Genomic DNA, 20,951 nt, shown 5'->3' with positions numbered 1-20,951 from the left:
TTGATAGTCTAAACCAGTTGGTTTTATTGCAGTTTTCTTTACAAAGCAAATTTGTTGATCAATTGGAAGACAATTCAATCAGAGTATATAAATCTAATTACATATTGATCTTGCTTAAAATGTTCTACTTATCCATTGTGCATTGTGTCAATAGGAGTAAAGCCCTTATTTAATTATGACTAACAATACCCCAGTAAAATACTGTCAAGCTCTTCTTTTAGATTCTTGTCGTCAACCCTAGTTCAACTTGATTGATGACATGAAGCAAAGCTTTTAGCTGAACTTAAGCAGTGTGACCCGTACCTTCTCCATAAATCTGATGCTTAAGCTTTCAAAAAGGCTCATTTATGAATAACACACGCAAACTATTAAACGCTCATCTGCAGTCTGACCCTGGCATTAATTAAATTCCCTGGAAGAAAATGATTTGCAGTTCACTGTCAGCACACACTGTGGTGAAACTTTAACTCTGAGATGCAAAATTACATTTGTAAATATTGTACACAAACGTTTGAGTCTTTAACCTCAGGATCTTTTTGCCTTCTGTTCCTGGCTTGTCTTTTCCACCGTGGTCTCTACAATGGTGGAGGTCTCTGAGTAACCCTCCAGCTTATTGTCTCTAAATGTCTCAACTGCTTCAGTCATTTCTATCTTCTCATAGTACCTATACTTCGGCTCCTCTGGGGTTCTCTGGTCAGGTGATAGTGGCTGGGTTGGAGTGATAATGGTTGCTCTATCTTTGTCCTCTTTCTGCTGCTGTCCAGGAGGACCACCTCTTGATGCCAGGTTATCAGGACTGGTTGCATCCGACTGTGGTGTAGATGGGCCACTGAAAGGTGTGGGTTTGAAATCGGAGGCTTGAGAAGGATCTGGCAGTGATGGGGTTGGGGGTAAAATTGATGCCGATATTATCGGTCTTTTCAGTTCTCCATTACCACCGGATTTTCCATCATCTGCCTTTTCATCCTTTTTTTCACCCTCACGGTCTTTGCCATTCTCTTTAGTGGAGTCAAAGTCTTTCTTGCCATCACCATCTCCATTATATTTTAAAGGGGTGGGGAGGTCAGGCTGTGGTAGAGTGTCTATATCAGCAGGGAAAGGTTGGTCCTCAAACGTAACTATCACTTGACTCCTCGTAGGAACTGTTGTACAGAAGAAAGGGTCCATATAACTGGCTTCACCTGTGACTAACACATAGTGCCCTTTGGTATAGAACGTTGCTACAGGTGGTTCAGATTTCTTATGTCTTCCCATTCTGTCCCGGACTATATTACACAGGGCGTTATAAAGCCGACTGATCTGTGCTCCATCTGGTACATCATCTGGTTTTGTGGCCTCTTCTCCCTCATCAGAATAAAACTCAACATCCTCATCTTCTTCCTCATCTTCCTTGGCACTGATTTTACAGTCTTCACTCACTTCAGAAGGTTTCTTTGCACATTCCTGTTCCGCTCCATTACTGCATTTGTCACCTGACGAAGTGATGTCCTTTTTCTTTGATGCTTTTCTGGAGTGCATTATTTCACTGGCCTGAAGAGGTACACTGTATAGTGCAGCCACAGTGATGTCTAACAAAAATAGAATGCCATTTTTTTAACTGACTTATTAGCTGAGAGTGCTGTTCAACAAATCTTCAGTTAAATCTAAGCAAACTTAAAGCGAACATATTGGTAGGACGACCATTACTGAATCAGTCAGGCACATATCTTTATCCTAAAATGGCATCAGTGAAAACCTTTATGATTCTTGTGATAAACCCTCTCCTATAACACATCAAGAGTTAGTCATGTCATAGCAGTGAGGAAAATACCTAACATTTTCTCAATATACATTTATACTCAACACTGGCACCCAGCAGCAGGGAACTGGAGGCATTTCAGGAGTTTTGAGAATCTATTTTGTTATAGAATTCACTGAAGAGTGACAGGTATCTGTACTTACTTCCATGGAATCCCCACAGTGTGGAAACAGACCATTAAGTCACATAAGACCACACTGACCCTCCGAAGAACATCCTACCTAGACCCATCTCCCTACTCTTTTCCCTGTAACCCTACACTTCCCATGGCTAACACACCTAACCTATATACCTCTGGACACTATGGGTAATTTAGCATGGCCAATCCACCCTAATCTGCATATCTTTGGACTGTGGGAGGAAACCAGAGCAACCAGACGAAACTCATGCCATCACGGGGAGAACATGCAAATTCCACATAGGCAATTGCCCGAGGCTGGAATTGAACCCGGGTCCCTGGTTCTGTGAGGCAGCAATGCTAACCACTAAGCCATCATGCTGCCCTACTTGGTTGTCAACAGGGAGAGAGAAGGGCAAGACCAGGTTAGCATTATTTTCAATATCTGATCCTGGGATAGGGTCTCCACTTCTACTCACCTTTCCCCCGGTTCCCTCACCCCCACTCACAAACCCCAACCTGGTCAAGCTGGGCATGGCCAAAGGTGAAAAGTATCCTGTCCCCAGTACTTTCATAATGGAGGTCAAAACCTCTACCCCTCGTCTGATCCACTGCTTCCCCATCCTCCACCCTCAAGGAATCTCAATGCAGTTCCGTAAAGTTACAAATCTATTCATTGCTTTTGTATGTCGTAAAGTGTCAAGGATCTTTTTTTTAAAGTTGCCCCTTTGCTGCCTGGTCATCCATGGTACCAGCAGCCCCTGCAAGCTCCCCTCCAAGTTACATACCATTCTGACTTGGAACGTATCGTTGTTCCTTCAGTGTTACTGGTTCAAACGTCCGAGAATTCCCACTCTAATAGCACTACCTACAGCACACAGACTGCAGCAGCTCAAGAGGGCAGCTCATCACCACCTTCTCAAGGACAATTAGGGGCAGGCAATAAATGCTAAAGCTAAAACACAAATTGCTGGAGAAACTCAGCAGGTCAGGCAGCATCTGTGGAGAGAAAGCAGAGTTCACAATTTGGGTCCATTGAATGTCCTTCAAAATTACAGTCAGGGATATCTATGCCATGTGTATGAATGAAGAAATGTTTTTCCTCTTGCTGAATCTCTCAAAAGTCAAACCCGTTTATAAAATCACCCAAACATAATGGCTTTGGATTCTTTTCAAAGTGTTGAAAGCTGCCTCCTCTTTCAAAAAGTATAACAGAATAATTCCAGATTCCGTCACCATCAGGATGAAACAAAAGTGACTGCAGAGTCTCCTGATACGTTAAAAACTTTAACTTTTGATTACATGCAAATTTGCATCTGACCTTTGCCCACAGGTGAGACCTCTGTGTTGTCATAACGACTGCTCGCTGACATTGCGGTTGCCTTAGTTGGAGTGGGTTGTGATCTGAAAAGTGAGATATATCAGATTAATGGTTGAATAAGAATTAATTATTGGCAGGTCTCTTTAACATGCAGCAGGAGAGGTCTAGGAAAATCATGTTCCATCAACTTCCTCAATAATTTGCAAACCCTCAGAGGGGTGACAGTGCCAGATAATTTTACTCCCTTACTGCCAATACCCAGTGCCCACAACCATTCAGTCTGCAAACACCTTGGGCTTTTTTCCACAATATTCCAGGTCTTATGCATGGTGGCTGTTGTTACATTGTGTTCAGGTGCTGTTGTAGAAGAAGGGTTTTGGTCTCCTTTTCTGAGGAAGGATGCTCTTGCTCTCAAGGGACAGCAGTGAAAGTTTCCCAGGCTGATTCCGGGGATGGTGGAACTGAGGTATGATGAGAGATTGACTCAGTTAGGATTGTTTTCACTGGAGTTCAGACAAGTGAGAGGGGGAATCTCATAGAGACTTATAAAATTCAACAGGACTAGACAGGGTAGATGCAGGGAGGATAATCCCGATTGTGGATGCACCCAGAACAAGGGGTCACAGTCAGGATTCAGGTTGGGCCATTTAGGATGGAGATATTTCTTCACCCAGAGAGTGGGGAGTCTGTGGGATTCATTACCCCAGGAAGTAACTGATGCCAAAACATTGAGTGTATTCAAGAGGTGGCCAAATGCAGAACCTGGGGCGAATGGGATCAAAGGTTATGGGGAGAAAGCAGGATTAGGCCATTGAGTTGGACGATCGGCCAGAGTGAGAATCTCCAACTATTGAGCTTGTTCTCTCAGCTCCATGTGTCAACTGAGTCAGAGCCTGCAACACGTAGCAGCCGAATGGGCCAAGTGTGTTTGGAAGGTCAAGCCATGGCTGAGTGGACAATCCCTGCAGAACTAATATCGCAAGGCAAGGGTAGCATTTTAATTAATGACCAAATGATCCCATTCTCACAGCTTGGGGTCAGTCCAGTGAACAGGAAAGAGGCAATGTAAAGTAAATAGGAGACTGTTACCTGAATGTGACTCCTGAAAATTTAAACAACACACATTCCTGCAGAGAGTGAGAGGCGCTCAGGTTTCATTTTATATCAGAAATCTACCTAACAGACCTTGGAAGATGTTATAGCTTTTTACAGGCTTCGTTATAAACTGTTTAACTATTTCTCAGAATTCTGTCACTGGTTTCTTAACTCACAACAAGAACCTTTCACCCATCACACCCTGTGCTGCTGACCTACACTGGGTTCTGATGTGGAGGTGCCAGTGTTGGACTGGGGTGGACAGAGGCAGAGGTCACACAACACCAGGTTATAGTCCAACAGGTTGATTTGAAATCACAAGCTTTCAGAGTGTTGCCCCTTCGTCAGGTGCGGAGAGACACAGAGACACAGTCACTGGGTTCATACGCAGAGACATCAAGGGCAGAGAGATCAGAAGATCATACAACTGGTATGAGTCGAGTGTCTGCAGGTGACCCAGAGCATTCGATGGTGTGTAAAGTGTTTATAAAGTCAATGTCAGTGCTGTGCTATTATGACAATCAAGCAGAGCGATAGCAATATACAAAAAGTGACATATCGGTCAGACACTGTATTGTGGGTGTGAGGCTTTGTTCAGAATCTGTCTCAAGAGTTTTAACCTGGAATCAGGCTGGTTTTATTCTGAAAGCTGGAATTTATAAGACGCTGACTGACTGTGACTACAAATTGTGTGTGTTTTGAACAAAATAGAATGCATCTGCAAATACATTGGGTTCTGCTTGAGCAATGTTTTGATATTAAAATTCTCTCAAATACCCTTCATGGCCAGGGTTCTCTTAGTTCTGACTGGAAACCCTCCAAGATTTGTTTTCCCTTTTTATTCACAGGATGTGGATTTTCCTGGCTGGGCCCAGCATTTATTACCCATCCTTCGCTGGCCCTTGAGAAGGTGGGGGTGAGCTGCCTTCCTGAACCACTGTAGTCCATGTGCTGATCTTAGGGAGGGAATTCCAGGATTTTGACCCAGCGACAGTGAAGAAATGGCAACATATTTCCAAGTCAGGATGAGGAGTGGCTTTGAGGGAATTTGCAGGGGGTGGTGTTCCCATATATCTGCTGCTGTTGTCCTTCTAGGTGGTTGAGATTACTGGTTTGGGATGTTCAAAGGAGCCTGGGTGAGATATTGCAATGCATCTTGTAGATGGTGCACACTGCTGCCAATGTGTGCCAGGTTATGAGGACATGAGGCTGTTTTCACTAAAGAGAAGAAGGTTGAGAGGTGACTTAATTGAGACATATACGATAATGTCTTCTAGGAGAAAGTGAGGACTGCAGATGCTGGAGATCAGAGCTGAAAATGTGTTGCTGGAAAAGCGCAGCAGGTCAGGCAGCATCCAAGGAGCAGGAGAATCGACATTTTGGGCATGAGCCCTTCTTCAGGACGCTGAAGAAGGGCTCATGCCCGAAACGTCGATTCTCCTGCTCCTTGTATGTTGCCTGACCTGCTGCGCTTTTCCAGCAACACATTTTCAATACATATAAGATAATCACAGGGTTCGATAGGGTGGACAGTGAGAGTCTTTTTCCTTGGATGGTGACGGCGAGCACGAGGGGACACGGCTTTAAATTGAGGAGTGATAGATATAGGACAGATGTCAGAGGTAGTTTCTTTACTCCGAGGGTAATAAAGGCATGGAACACTCTGCCTGCAACAGTAGGAGACTCGCCAACTTTAAGGGCATTTAAATGGTCATTGGGCAGGATAAGTAGGCTTCAGATTGTTTCCACAGATTGGTACAGCATCAACAGCCAAAGGGTGTGCATTGTGCTGTAATGTTCTATGTTCGATGTTGTGGAAGGTGCGAATGTAGAAGGTATGGATGGAGTGCTAATTAAAACCTTACTCTTGTCCTTCTGGAAGGAGGCCTCTGGCCTGTTGGGTCTCCCTGAATGTCATCACTGCGCCATTGAATCTCTGGGCAAAAAAAAAAGCTGGATGAACTGTGAATGCTGGAAATCTGAATCAAAAACAGAAATTGCTGGAAAATCTCAGCCATTCAGGTGGCAACTATGGAGAGAAGTCAGAATTAACTTTTCAGGTCCAGTGACCCTTCTTATCTCTGGGATTCCCTTTCTAAATCTCTCTGCCTCACCATCTTCTCTTCCTCCTTAAAGATTCCCCTCTTAAAATCTATCTCAAGCACTTGGTGTTCTGACCTAATCTCTGCTTAACTGCAGCAGTGCCATACTTTCTTCTACAATCTTCCTGTGAAGAACCTTGGGGCAATTTATCAATTAAAAGTGCTATATAAATATAATTGGAGCTGACAAGCTATTTAACAATATCATGCAGACCCCTTACAAGGGATCATTCGACAGTATCTTCCCGCTTTTGATGAAAACAAAATTGATTAAACAGTTACATTTCACAGTAGAATAAAGTCTCCACTACTTCAGAAATAATCTCAAGAAGTTCATATGCAATGAAAACTAAGCATTATACATTGATGCTGTAAGGCAAAACTAATACCTGGATGTCTATTGTAATCACTATTCAATATACAGCAAATTCATTTATACCACAGGGGTCACAAAAGAGGCAAATATTAATTTAATTCTACATTTTGCTGATTTTAAAAAAAAGAAGCTGGGTGGCTCAGTGGTTAGCACTGCTACCTAACAGCATCAGCGACCCAGGTTCGATTCCACCCTTGAGTCTGTGTGGAGTTTGCACATTCTCCCTGTGTCTGCATGGGTTTCCTCTGAGTGCTCCAGTTTCCTCCCACACAAAGATGTGCAGGTTAGGTGAATTAGTAATGCTATATTGCCCCTGACGTGCAGGCTAGGTGGGTTAGCCATGGGAAAAATAGGGATTGGGTGGGATGCTAGTGTGGGCTGAATGGCCTGTTTCCACACTGTAGGGATTCTAATCAGTCTTATTAAATGATAACACAGTTTCACTTTTTGGACCCCAAGATCCACTTTATATTGGATTCCTACTTTTAGGTAATTTTTTCTGGACAATTGTAAAGGTACTGAAAAGTCCCATTACGCACCTGGAATCTTCATTTGCTATAAATCTCTTGTAACTCTCCAGTTCATCATCCAGCGACTGCTGATACATGACAACACATCGACACTCGTTGACACATTGTTCCAAATTCCTCTCAACTTCTCCCAACTTTTTCTTCAAGACCTCAATTTGCTCCCTGTGTGATTGCATCTGATCTAGCTCACCTCCATGCATGTTGGCAGTTGGCTGCTCCACTGTTGTTGTCTTTTCATGCAATGAGATTGAAGTAATATTAAGTATTTATCATCACATATGTGTAAAAATACAAGTTTGGAGCAGGTGGAGGCCATTCGGCCCCTCGAGCATGCTCCACCATTCAATAAATTCATGGCTGATCACATTGCGGCCTAAACTCTACTGTTTCTCCTACTCCTAAAAATGTTTAACTCCCCCTTTAGCCCAGAATCTATCGACCTCTAATTTAAAAATATTTGATGACCACTGCTCACTGAGGAAGAGAGTTACAAAGAATCACAATCCTGGGAGAGCAGAGACCTCTTTATCTCTGTCAGAACCAGAAAAAGGCTCCTGTTTATTAAACAGTGCCTCCTAGTTCCAGTCTCTCACATATTCTCTCAGTATTAATCCTATCCAATCCCCTCAGGATCTTCTTACTTATTTTGTTAAGATCATCTCTCGTCCTTTTAAACTCCAATGAATACAGGGTCAAGTCTTACCTCTTAAGGTAACTGAGCACGCACTCCCATCCCAGGAACCTGTGGTTTTTTTACTTACCAGTCCAGCAGCAATGTACCTTAGGACCCGACCAGCTCATTCAAAAAAAATACTCCTTGGTTCTTTTTAAATCCTGTGGTAGTTCACCCGAAGGAAAATCAACCCATTGTTTCTTTGACGAGTCCATGAAATATCCTAATCCATCGCCAGAAACCAGTCATTGTGTGGCCCTAATCTCAGCTGTTCACAGCACAAGTTGCTCCCACAGGGAGCCTGATGTTGATCCACAAGGGCTAAAACCGTGTAGCGCTGACCTTTACACGATCATAAAACAAACTCCAGGTGGCATTATCTGACAGAAGATGTATTTAATCTTTCATTGTAGAACAAAAGCAGAATTATTATGCCCCTCTCATAATAATGAGAACTGGACTGGAGCCCACATTGTGGGATGATGCTGCTGCCTGGTGGCCCAGAGATTGAAAGAACAGTTGCCAGTTGATACATTAATGCTGCCTGACCATCCAAGAGCTAACACTCCACCCACAGGCGATAAGCTGATATAGTTTGCCAATGCCATTTTTAATAACTGCAATGCTTCTATGAAACATTATGAAAACAATAATCATTTTAACAGTCTTTAGTAGGTCCTGAATCAGGAGTTACGTACACATGCAAAACAGACAAATAGAAGCTCTCAAGGTATTTGCAACAATGAGAAATTAGATGGGATAAAGGCAATTTGAGATCATGCTGTATGGGTCCAATGTTGCATGATGCCATCTACTACAAAATTCGTCACAAAAGCAATTTGCATTTAGATAGTACCTTTAGCACAATAAAATGCTTCCAAATTAATGACCTCTAACATTCAGAAGGGCAGCAGGTACATGGGAAAACACACCCCTACAAGTTCCACTCAAGGCATTCACCATCCAGACTTGGAAATATATCGCCGTTCTTTCTTTGGCATTGGATCAAAATTTGGGAATTCCCTGCCTAAGTGCATTGTGGATCTACCTAGAGCACAGGGACTGCAGCGGTTCAAGAAGGCAGCTCACCCCCACCTTCTCAAAGTAGACAATTAGGAATAGACAATAAATGCTGGACCAGCCACTGTCTGTGTGGAGTTTGCACATTCTCCCCGTGTCTGCGTGGGTTTCCTCCGGGTGCTCCAGTTTCCTCCCACAATCCAAAGATGTGCAGATTAATTTGGATTGGCCACGGGAATTGCCTATGGTGTCCCGGGATGTGCAGGTTAGGTGGATCAGCCATGGGAAATGCAGGGTTACAGGGTTAGGGTAGGGGGGGGGGTGGATCTGGGTGGGATGATCCTAGAGGGATTGGTGTGGTCTCGATGGGCCGAATGGCCTGCTTCCGCACTGTAGGAATTCTATGATTCTAGGTATGGAGCCAGCAGTGCCCACGTCCCATGAATGAATAAAAAGAAAATGAGAAGATTGTCCAACAGAATTTAACACCAAATCACTGAGCTCCGAGGGACAGGTGACTTGATAACAAAGGTAGGTTTTAAGAAGTGTCTTAAAGAAGGAAAGAGATAGGCTGAATCAGAGCGATGTAGGGAATTAAAATCATGGGATTGTTCTTCCAAGCTGTTCTACCATTTAATAAAATCCTGGTTGATCCAGATGTACCTTAGCTCCACCCCTGACCTGCTCCACCTCCCCCCACCCACTCTCTAATGACCCACTGCCTTTACCTCTCTTGCCTATCGAAAATCTAACTCCCTCAGCCTTCAGTAGATTCTAGAGCTTGAGGCCCTCAGGCCGTTGAAGACATGTACATTGATGGTGAAGAAATTGAAACTGGGGCAGCTCAAGAGATGGGAATTAGCAGAGAGATTACAGAGGTTTGGCAGAGGCGGGTAGGCGGTGGTTGGATTGCAATGCGTAAAGGCTGGGTGTTAAAATCAGGAGCTAATGTAGGTCAGAGAGCACAGAGGGCACTGATGGTTAAATAGAACTGGCTATGAGCTAGGAAGGAGGCAGAAGCATTTCATGTGAACACAGGCCAAGGAGTATAGCAGCAAATATCAAACCAACCTTCATTAACCTCTCCAGCCCCTCGCTGCCCCAGGCCAATGGCACACAGGCAGTTAAACCATAGAATCCCTAAGAGCCCAACAAGTCCACACCGACCCTCCAAAGAGTAACCCACCCAGACCTATTCCCCTACCATATTACATTACCCCTGACTAATACACCTAAGCTACATATCCCTGAACACTATTTGCAATTTAGCATGGCCAATTCACCCAACCTGCACATCTTTGGACTGTGGGAGGAAACTGGAGCACCCAGAGGAAACGGGGGAGACACGGGGAGAATGTGCAAACTCCACACAGACAGTCGCCCGAGGGTGGAATCGAACCTGGGTCCCTGGCGCTCATTCCTCTCCCATATTAATCTTTGCCCTCTAGTTTGAACTCCCCAGCCCGGGGAAGACATTGTCCCTCATGATTTTATAAATCTCTATAAGGTCACCTCTCAGCTTCTAATGGTCCAGGGAAAATAGCTTTTGCCCATTCAGCCTCTCCCTAAAGCTCAAACCCTCCAACCCTGGTAACATCCTTGTAAATCAAACCAGGCTGTTCAGAGATGCCCTCATGATGTACATCCAGCAACCGTTCCAATGCCAGCCACATTTGTGTAGCACCTTTTATGACCTCAGGATCTGCTTCATCAGCCAATGAAGCCTTTCAGGACTGATGTCGCTGCTGTTTAATAGAGATCGGGTACCACAAGTTGGGAACTGGCACCTTTGCCAGGCAGGTGTGGCACCTGAGAATTGGTTGTGTGAACGTGCCCCAAAGCAGTGCCACAATTACCCCCTGGGCAAGCCTGCAATGGCCAGCACCTGACTGGACTCACACAGAAATCCCCCAGTGCAACTCAACGGATTAAAGGTCTTGGACAGGTATCCTGCTCCTGTCTATGTTATTGGGATTAATTGGGAACGTGAGGCTGAGCCATGAGCTTATTGAACAGATTGAGGGGTCGAATGGCCCACTCCCTCTCCTGTTTGCACTTGAATAGAGGTGAGAGTGTCCTTTAAATTCTTAACTTCTATGGCAAATTGGAGCCAAAGCTTTAACTTTATAAAACAATTTATAAACCTAAAGTTCCGGTGCCCAGTGTCCTTCAGATTCCAATTTTCCAACATTGTTACAATCTCGTTTTACTGCTGCTTGAACCTTTGATGATAGGATAACCTGGGTGTTACTTGCATTTCACTGTTTTGGCCAACACCGCAATTTGGCAGCTTTTGTAACAACTCTCTCACCACATCGCCTAGCAACATACCGCAGCTCTCTTTCAGAGTCAGCCTACCCTCATTCACTGCCAATCAGACCATTGTCTAATCCTTGGCATTTGCTAAGTGCGACATTTTATCTTTCATCTCTCTCCTTGCCTATTTGCAAAGAAAACAAATCCACTGGGATTTACTTCCGAGATTGTAACATTGAAAAAGTGGCTTAAAATCATGCAAGTGCTGTCTCAAAACTTATGTTCAGTCTGATGGAGCACTTGGATTCCCAAACAGTAACAAAAAAAACCCCATCAAAACGCCAGAAAGAAATACAAAGACGTCTCAAAGATGCTACAGTGATTAAGAGGGTGGAACAGTTTCCTTTATAAAAATGCAGATTTTGAGGAGGTCCAACAGAGTTTGGTAAAATTCTGAATGGATCAGACAGAATAGATACTGAGAGAATGCTTCTACATGCGACAGAATCCCAAGCCCGGAGGTCTGAAGTACAGGATAGTTGCTGTTAAATTCAATAGGGAGAAAAGGTGGACTCGGAGAGTGGTTAGAATGGGAGGGAGGGCTCACTAACACGGGACGTGATGGACGTAAGTGATTTATTCCTGTAAAAGGACAAATCCATGAGAGTTAAAGAGATAGAAATATTGAGAGGTGGGGAGAAAGGAGGATTTCTATGTAAAATGCACTTCCTGAAATACTCTGTTCGAATTCCATAACTCATATTACTTCAACACGACCTCCAATGGTGAAAGGTCCGAGATGATGGAGACACACTAAGAACTGACGGAGCACAGACACACGCACAACCACCTGAAAAGGAAGCTAGGCAGAACGTCGCAGGGTTCCCCTCAAGATGGTCAATTGATCTATCGTCTAGGTTGCCTGGTCATGTTTTTATACACCAACTGACCTCATTCCCTTTCTGGCTCGTTAATGGACTGGGGTCACTCTCGCCGTTGTCTAACCCAGATACCTTTTCTGAGCCCCTGTCCACCACCAGCTCCTTCTCTTCTCCCTGTAAGAAGGACAAGAACAGACAAGAGGCTATAAATGTTCCCAAATGTGGCTTACCTCAAATTTAAAGTTTTAGAAATTCCAAAAAGAAGAAATGTATCTCCCTAATGTTGTAAGATTAACCCATTTCCGATATTTAACCTTTTGATCGTCATAGGATCATAGAGTCATGCAGCACAGAAACTGACTCTTTGGTCCAACCAGTCTATGCTGAGCATAATCCCAAACTAAACTGCTCTCACCATGGGAAATGCAGGCTTACAGGGATAGTGTAGGTGGGGTGGGTCTGAGTGGGATGCTCTTCAGAGGTCAGTGTAAACTTGATGGGCTGAATGGCTTCTTTGCACACTGTAGGAATTCTATGATTCTATGAATCACTAACATCAATAAAGTGGCCTCATTCTAGTGGTTCAACTATTGCCGAGCACGGAGTCTTATGTGCACGATGTACAAGTGTTGGTCTAGTATATATACACAGAACCTTGATTAAACCTCACTTGTTCTGTAACCTAGTGTACCCAGACTTAGACCACATCCTGGAGATCAACAACTTTCTGCACTTAGGTTACCTCCCAGCTTAACGTGGTTGTGGGTTCACAGCTTATCGACTGCCGCACATCCCTCACAACATTCAGGTAGTCCTGGATTTCTGTGAGATTCTGCAGAAACATGTCAGAAAATCAAACAATGATCACTTTACATCATTTTCGATCAATAGCAACAGATACGGTGGGCGGCACGGTGGCACAGTGGTTAGCACTGCTGCCTCACAGCGCCAGAGACCCGGGTTCAATTCCCGACTCAGGTGACTGACTGTGTGGAGTTTGCACATTCTCCCCATGTCTGCGTGGGTTTCCTCCGGGTGCTCCAGTTTCCTCCCACAGTCCAAATATGTGCGGGTCAGGTGAATTGGCCATGCTAAATTGCCCATAGTGTTAGGTTAAAGGGGTAAATGTAGGGGTATGAGTGGGTTGCGCTTCGGCGGGTCGGTGTGGACTTGTTGGGCCGAAGGGCCTGTTTCCACACTGTAAGTAATCTAATCTAATCTAATACAGAGACTGATGAAACTCCTGACGATTAGATTCCATCACTGATATCACTCAAAGGCACACCAGGGCTTCCCCCTCAATGATATCCTGAAGTGGACCATGATTTAATTGTACTTGCAACAATCTTAAGACTGTTATGAAGAAATTATTCAAGGAGCAAGTAAAAAGTAACCATTAATCTCGGGCAAGGACAAAGTAGTGGGAAAAACAGAAACTGCTGCTCTCAATGACAGCTTCAAAGTTCTCTCTATGCCTGAAATTGGATCAATACTTTGCACAAATGAAAACAGAGATTGCTGGAAAAGCTCAGCAGGTCTGGCAGCATCTGTGGAAAGAAACCAGAGTCAACATTTTTGGTCCAGTGAATTGAATTGAATTAGCTTTATTGTCACACGTACTCAAATGGCTACAGTGAAAAGTTCATACATCGCCACTTCCAGCACCATCCTGATGAAGGGCTCTTGGCCTAAACATTGATTCTCCTGCTCTTCAGGTGCTGCCTGACCTGCTGTGCTTTTCCAGCACCACACGTTCCATTAAGGTACCTAGCTACAATCCTTTGGTACAGATTAGAGAAGTGAAGAAAAAAAGTTACATTACAGCAATACCCTTGGTCAGTACTGGATCTGAAACATTAACTCTGATTTCTGCTCATAGGTGCTGTCAGACCTGCTGAACTTTTCCAGCCATTTGTGTTTTTGTTTCTGATTTCCAGCATCCGACGTTCTTTGAGGTTTTATTAAATATTTTTGCACTTGTGCATTTCAAAGAGCTTTTATTAATTTGTTTAAGCAGCTGTCCGGAAAACAATCACACATTCTGAAGCCTCAGACAAACACTACATCGTTCAGTCTTTACAAAACTATGCACAGCTTTAAATTAAAGTAAATTCCAGGACAAAGGGTGGCACGGGCTATTTATTATTGACAGGCGGGAATGACTCACTTAGCTCATCATTACACCGAATGGTTAAATAATTGACAGCACATACCTTCCTGTTTCTCTCTTTGGTGGAGTTTATATCTTCCTGGAGGAATTGCGTACGGATCTGCAATTCCAAATTCTTTAATAAAGCTTCATTTGCATTCTGAGGTGAAGAAGATGACATACAAATGAGATTTCCAAAACTCTCCCTTCTAATGATCAAGCTCTTGTACTGACTGACTGTAGGCTGCAATATCCTCTCTTAGCATGGGGAGAGCACCGTGCTGTCATACTTACAGCCATACTCTACACCAAATAACTAGGCAGGGAAGGATACAACTGGACCCTAATTGGTACAAATTCCGTAAGCATTTATTTAGAGAGATGTATGACACAGGTATTCATTTCCAACATTGACCAGCAGTTCCAGTGGATTAGCTATAGGATATGCAGGGTTCGAGGGATAGGATTGGTGGGTCTGGGTGGAATGTTCTTTGGAGGGTCGGTGTGGACTCAATGGGCTGAATGGTCTGCTTCCATACTATAGGGATTCTGTGATTCTATACAAGTAGTTCCCTGGTTATGAATGGGTCTGTTCATTTACAGGTCAGTTTGTACTATTTGATCAAACAGGGTCTCTGCTAATTCCACTTGAACTTTCTTATCTGTACTTTTTGATCTCTCTCTGTTTCAACTGGTGACTCTGTGACCTTGTTATCACGCAGTCGGGAAAAACCCCAGGATATGTGTCCTGCAATAGTTCAGTTGCCTGGCTTTTCAACCACAGTAGGCAGCACTCCCTCCTGTGAACCAGCTATGTAGGACAGTATAAAGTAGCTATTCATGCGTCAGACCTTTAACATTACACCCCTGTTTGTGTTCTCCTTCATAAATACAGGCCAGTCTGCTATAATGCGCATTGTGTTACTGCAAATCTGCTATAACACGACTCACGAATTGGGGACACTGTTTCTAAAGGACACATTTTTAAAGAGTCTATTGGTTATAACTCGATTCTGGCCCCATTAGTTTAAATGGTGCTGCTATTATGCCTATTCATGTACCCAATAGATGTCTTTTAACTGTTGTAATTGTACCAGCCTCCACCACTTCCTCTGGCAGCTCATTCCATACACACACCACCCTCTGCATGAAAAAGTTGCCCCATAGGTTGCTTTTAAATCTGTCCCCTCTCAATTTAAACCTATGCGCTCTAGTTTTGGACTCCCCTACCCATGGAAAAGACTTTGTCTACTCACCCTATTCATGCCCCTCATGATTTTATAAATTTCTACAAGGTTACCCCTCAGCCTCTGATGCTCCAGGGAAAAGCCTATTCAGTCTCTCCAGTTTACGCCACTACTTCAATGAAATTAAAACCTTATTTAATATACAATTAACAACTACACAGGGTATGAGCACCATGAAGACATTTGGTGCTAATACAACTGACTGTTTCATGACCTGTCCTGACCTCCTTCCTACCCCAATGATGTTAGTTGCACCCATCTATTCCTAGCCCACCAAACAATCAACACTGGCTCACTCCAGCTACCCAATATTCTTCCCAACTCACCACTGCACCATGTCCTACACTCACTCACTGACACATCAGTGGAGTCATCTTCTCATCTCCTGAGCCCCAGTCAGTACTGCACCTTGTTTGGGAAGTATCTGATTTACACACCTTCACTCACACACCCTCTGGAGAATAGCAGGGAGGTGGTGGGAAGATCCACAAGCTGACCAACCTGCTGAACTGCATTATGGACACTTCTGCCATAAGACAGAATTCCTGATGGACCCATAAACTCAGAACACCTAGCCCAGAAATACTATCTATTGCTTTGTAAGAGGTCCACAGTGGCACCAGCAAAGGTGGGAAGGGTGATCTACTCACTTCCCTTCAGCTTAATCTTAGATAAGTTACACTTGCAGGCCCAGGGCATTATGAGATATGGAATCGAGGTGGGTGATTAGAGATGCCATATACATAAACCATAATTTCACTGAGTATCTGAATGAGTTCAAGGGGCTGAATGGTTTCCACCTGTGAGTGGAATAGTGGCTCAGTGGTTAGCACTGCTGCCTCTTGGCACTAGGAACCCAGGTTCAATTCCATCCTTGGGCAGCTGGCTGTGTAGCGTTTGCATATTCTCCCTGTATCTGCATGGGTTTCCTCCCATAGTCCAAAGATGTACAGTTTAGGGTGGATTGACCATGGTAAATTGCCCCACAGTCTCCAGGGATGTGCAAGCTAGGTGGTTTAGCAATGGGGAATGCAAGGCCAGCGGGGAGGAATCAGGCCGCTTTGTGGAGGGTCAGTGTGGACTTGAAGGGCCGAATTGCCTGCTTTTACGCTGTAGGGATTCTATGATAAGACTTTGGAAATGGATGAACTTAGTGTTCACTTTGGAAAATTTAAGATTTGAAATGTCATTCACAGTTAACGAAAGCAACACGTGATATTCCTAAGACCTCAAGTTGAGGACATGAGATAAAAGAGAGACATGATGACAAGGAAACCAAAGTGAAGCCTTAGGACTTTTGTTTATTTCATTCTTACACCACCCAAGAATTGTGACTTCAATTAAGTTAACTGTTTGTATCTGGGTTTTGTTCGTACATTGATATTAACATTTGTTTCAAGTACAAAGCCCAATTTTAAATCATTCAAAACCCATTCATTTATGGAGTAGTAAAACTGGGGGCTGAGCAAATTTGGGAATGTGTTGTTGCGAGGTATTCGATAATCAATGGTGTTGGCCGGACATCTAAAGAGCCACTACACGACCACAAGCCTCAATCTTTTGACCAGTTCTCCCCTGGGATGCTGTGCAATTGATAAGCACTTGAAATGTCATTACAGTCAAGGCTATGGGCCAAGTGTGGGAAGTGGGATTAGCGTGGATAGTTCTGGGTGGACTTGATGGGCCGAAGGGTCTTTTCTGTACTGTGTGACTCTATGACAATGACTGTGAATAGTCAATGGTAAGCATCTCACCTTATTCAGGTTTTCAAAGGTGTCCTGAAGTTGTTGGTTGTTCTCATATTCTGTTCTATGGGTGAAAGCAAGACAAGCAAAATGAATAGACAATAGACAATAGGTGCAGGAGTAGGCCATCTGACCCTTCGAGCCAGCACCACCATTCATTATGATCATGGCTGATCATCCACAATCAGTATCCTGCTCCTGCCATCCCCATAACCTTTGATTCCACTATCTTTAAAAGCTCTCTTTCTTGAAAGTATCCAGAGACTTGGCCTCCACTGCCTTCTGGGGCAGAGCAGTCCATATATCCACCACTCTCTGGGTGAAGAAGTTTCTCCTCAACTCTGTTCTAAATGGCCTACCCCTTATTTTTAAACTATGTCCTCTGGTTCGGGACTCACCCATCAGCGGAAACGTGCTTCCTGCGTCCAGAGTGTCCAATCCTTTAATAATCTAATACTCTCAATCAGATCCCCTCTCAGCCTTCAAAACTCAGGTGTATACAAGCCCAGCCGCTCCAATCTTTCAACATACGATAGTCCCACCATTCCGGGAATTGACCTTGTGAACCTACGCTGCACTCCCTCAATAACCAGAATGTCCTTCCTCTAATTTGGAGACCAGAACTGCACACAATACTCCAGGTGCGGAGAAATTTATTTCTACTCATAAAAACTGAAAGAACCGTGGATGCTGGAAATCAGAAACACAAACAGAAACTGCTGGAAAAGCTCAGCAGGTCTGGCAGTGGGGAGAAATCAGAGTTAACGTTTCGGGCACAGTGACCCTTCCTCAGAACTTTCCCAGCAATTTCTGATGTTATTTTCTAAGCCTTTTCCAAAGTTGCCCGGTCAAAACCAAGGTCCAGCAATAATACACAAACATAAGTAAAAATCAGCATCACTTAAGGTCATTCCGCACTCCCTTACCAGACTGATTTCCACAAATGTTATTTTGATTCACTTGCAGGTTGTGGGTATCACTGGTCAGGCCAATATTTATCATTTATTGCCTAATTGCCCCTTGAGAAAGTGGTGTTGAGCTGTCTCCTTGAACCACTGCCGACCACGCGGTACAGGAACACCTAAAATATTGTTGGGAAGGGAATTCCAGGATTTTGACCCAGTGGTAGTGAAGGAATGGCGATATATTCCCAAGTCAGGGTGATGAGTGGCCTGGAGGGGAACTTGCAGAGGGTGGTGTTCCCATGCATCCGCTGTCCTTGTTCTTCTGGATGGTAGCGGCCATGGGTTTGGAAGGTGCTGCCTGAGGATCTTTGATGAGCTTCTCTTTCATCTCCTCCTCAAGTGGTGTTCTTTTAGTGCATCATTCTTTTTGGTTTTATGTGATCGGGGCCATTTACTGGTAAAAGCAACATAAATGGCAGCTTGTGCTGAGAAAGAGGTTACTGTATCAGGAAGGACTGAATAAACTGAGGCTTCTTTCTCTCAAAAAGAACCCTGAGGATTGACATGTTCTTAGGACTGTGAAAGGTTCCGAGAGTAGTTGACATAGAGCCACTTTCAGTTTAGACCAGAACTTGTTGCAAAAAGTACAGAAAGTCAGTGAGAACTCCAGTAAGGAAAGGGAGCTTGTGTGGCTTAATTACAACATGGAGTAGTTGGACCGAATGGCCTGTTTTTGTGCTGGAAATTCTACATGTGTAAGATTGCAGGTAAGCTGGCATAGAGCCATTTGCACTTTAGTCCAGAACTTGTTGCAAAAGGTACGGAAAATCAAGGAAGGGAGCTTGTGTGGCTCAATGCAGCATGGAGTAGTTGGGCCGAATGGCCTGTTTCTGTGTTGGGAAGAATGCGGGTACATTCTGCTGGTTGTACTGAGGCAGCACGATGTAGTGATGCTGCTACAGTGCAATTGGCATTTTTCCAGAAGGAACAACAATTATCAAAACAGAAGCTATATGCTCAGTATTCTGTATCCGGGAAGATGAGAGACTAGATCTTATGTGGATCTATAAACACTGCTTTAAACAGACAGGAAGTTAAACCAAAAAATAGTGAGGGATTGCATTTGAGAAAGTGACTGAAATATTTTATCTGCAACCAAATGACAACTCCTTCTGCTCAGACCCCTCCTACTTTTCACTGAATCCCAGCATCATTTTGTCCCTTCCTTTTCCTTCTTAGATCTCTCTGCCTCACTTTCTCTTCTGCTTATTAGGATGCATTCTCTTAGGCTCCCTGCTCCAATATCTCCCACGGTGGTTCGGCCTCCTGTTTTGTTTGGTGATGGTCTTGTGAATTACCTTGCCTTGTTTTTGTGTTGGATGTCAAAGGAGCTAAATAAATGCATGTAGTTGCATATTAAGGAGCTATATAAATACACATAGTTGCATGTTAAAGGAGCTATATAAATGCACATAGTTGCATATAAAGGAGCTACGTAAATGCACATAGTTGTATGCTAAAGGAGCTACGTAAATGCACATAGTTATATGTTAAAGGAGTTATATAAATGCACATAGTTGCATGTTATTAATTACTAGATAATGCATGTAGTTGCATGTTAAAGGAAATATATAAATACACATTGTTGCATGTTAAAGGAGCTATATAAATGTATGTAGCTGCATATTAAAGGAGCTATATAAATGCACATTGTTGCATGTTAAAGGAGCTTCATAAATGCTGGTAGTTTTGTTAGCTGTCCTTCCCCATCGAGAGGGCACTGTGATGATCCACTCTGTTGATTATAAGTTGCTCTTGATCTCTGTATCCATGCTGCGATATTGGATAGAGTCTACCCCCAGGATGGCATTCACACTTACAGCTGACATCAAACCATCTGGGAGCTAATGGTAATTACACCATTAGGCTCATAATCCAGAGGCCAGGGCTAATTCTCACCCAGCAACCAGGCAGAATTAAGACTCATTTAATAAAGTCCAGAATTGAAAGCTGGTCATCAATTGTTGTATAAACCCATTCAGTTCACTACTGCCCTTTAGGGAAGGAAATCTGGCGTCCTTACCCGGTCTGGCCTACATGTGACTCCAGACCCACAGCAACAGGGTTGACTCCTAACTGCCCTCCGAAGTGGCCAAGCGAGCCTCTCGAGGGCAATTAGGGATGGATGACAAATACTGGCCTGCTCAGTGACACCCACATCTCCTGAGGAGCAAGGAGCAAGTGAAAGTGATACATCGAGGACCCCTGGTGGTGGACCATAGCTGAAGCTCATCTGTCCTGGCCAAGTTGTTTATTTCTGATCTCACTGTCCTTTATAACATTTCCGATTAACCGCCTGTTAATGGTTACACTAGTTTAACCGATGGAATTAAAAGGATAACATGAAATTGTAGCAGTTGCTAAGGAGACAATGTCTTTCAGCCGTGAACAATTCCCAGTCATCGGGGATTCAATTGAAATTACATCGGAATCACAATCTCTGCCTTTAATTACACCAGCATCCCCTCTTAAACCCCACAATGGATCCTGGCCCAGAGAATTGCTGGAGAAACTCAGCAGGTCTGGCAGCATCTGTGGAGAGAGAATGAGTAAGGAACGGGTTTAGGGTCTGGTGTGGGGAGGTGTTGGTGAGTGCATGGGGGGCTGGGGTTTTGGGATGTTGGGGATAGGGCAAGGTGTTGGTAGTTGGGTAATGGGGTGGGGTTTTGGGGTGT

At 43.9% G+C, this 20,951-nt stretch overlaps 1 protein-coding gene across 2 annotated transcripts in view; it reads right to left on the bottom strand.

The window, feature by feature from the left end:
* Nucleotides 1–20,951, bottom strand: part of LOC122553105 (filensin) — a 25,642-nt gene continuing 4,691 nt past the window's right edge. The window contains exons 2-8 of one of the 2 annotated variants that reach the window (XM_043696649.1): nt 17,321–17,375; nt 14,384–14,479; nt 12,913–13,002; nt 12,240–12,344; nt 7,350–7,570; nt 3,238–3,320; nt 1–1,568 (exon numbers count right to left, since the gene is read on the bottom strand). In XM_043696649.1, coding sequence (XP_043552584.1) covers nt 526–1,568; nt 3,238–3,320; nt 7,350–7,570; nt 12,240–12,344; nt 12,913–13,002; nt 14,384–14,479; nt 17,321–17,375 — 1,693 coding nt within the window. In that variant the 3' untranslated portion in view covers nt 1–525. The remainder of the gene's footprint in view (nt 1,569–3,237; nt 3,321–7,349; nt 7,571–12,239; nt 12,345–12,912; nt 13,003–14,383; nt 14,480–17,320; nt 17,376–20,951) is intronic. The other variant, XM_043696650.1, reaches the window with a different exon arrangement.

This window comes from Chiloscyllium plagiosum, chromosome 9 (assembly GCF_004010195.1).
Source record: "Chiloscyllium plagiosum isolate BGI_BamShark_2017 chromosome 9, ASM401019v2, whole genome shotgun sequence".
NCBI lineage: Eukaryota > Metazoa > Chordata > Chondrichthyes > Orectolobiformes > Hemiscylliidae > Chiloscyllium > Chiloscyllium plagiosum.
The sequence above is the reverse complement of the archived record's forward strand: the minus strand, read 5'-3'. Positions and strand labels throughout refer to the sequence as shown.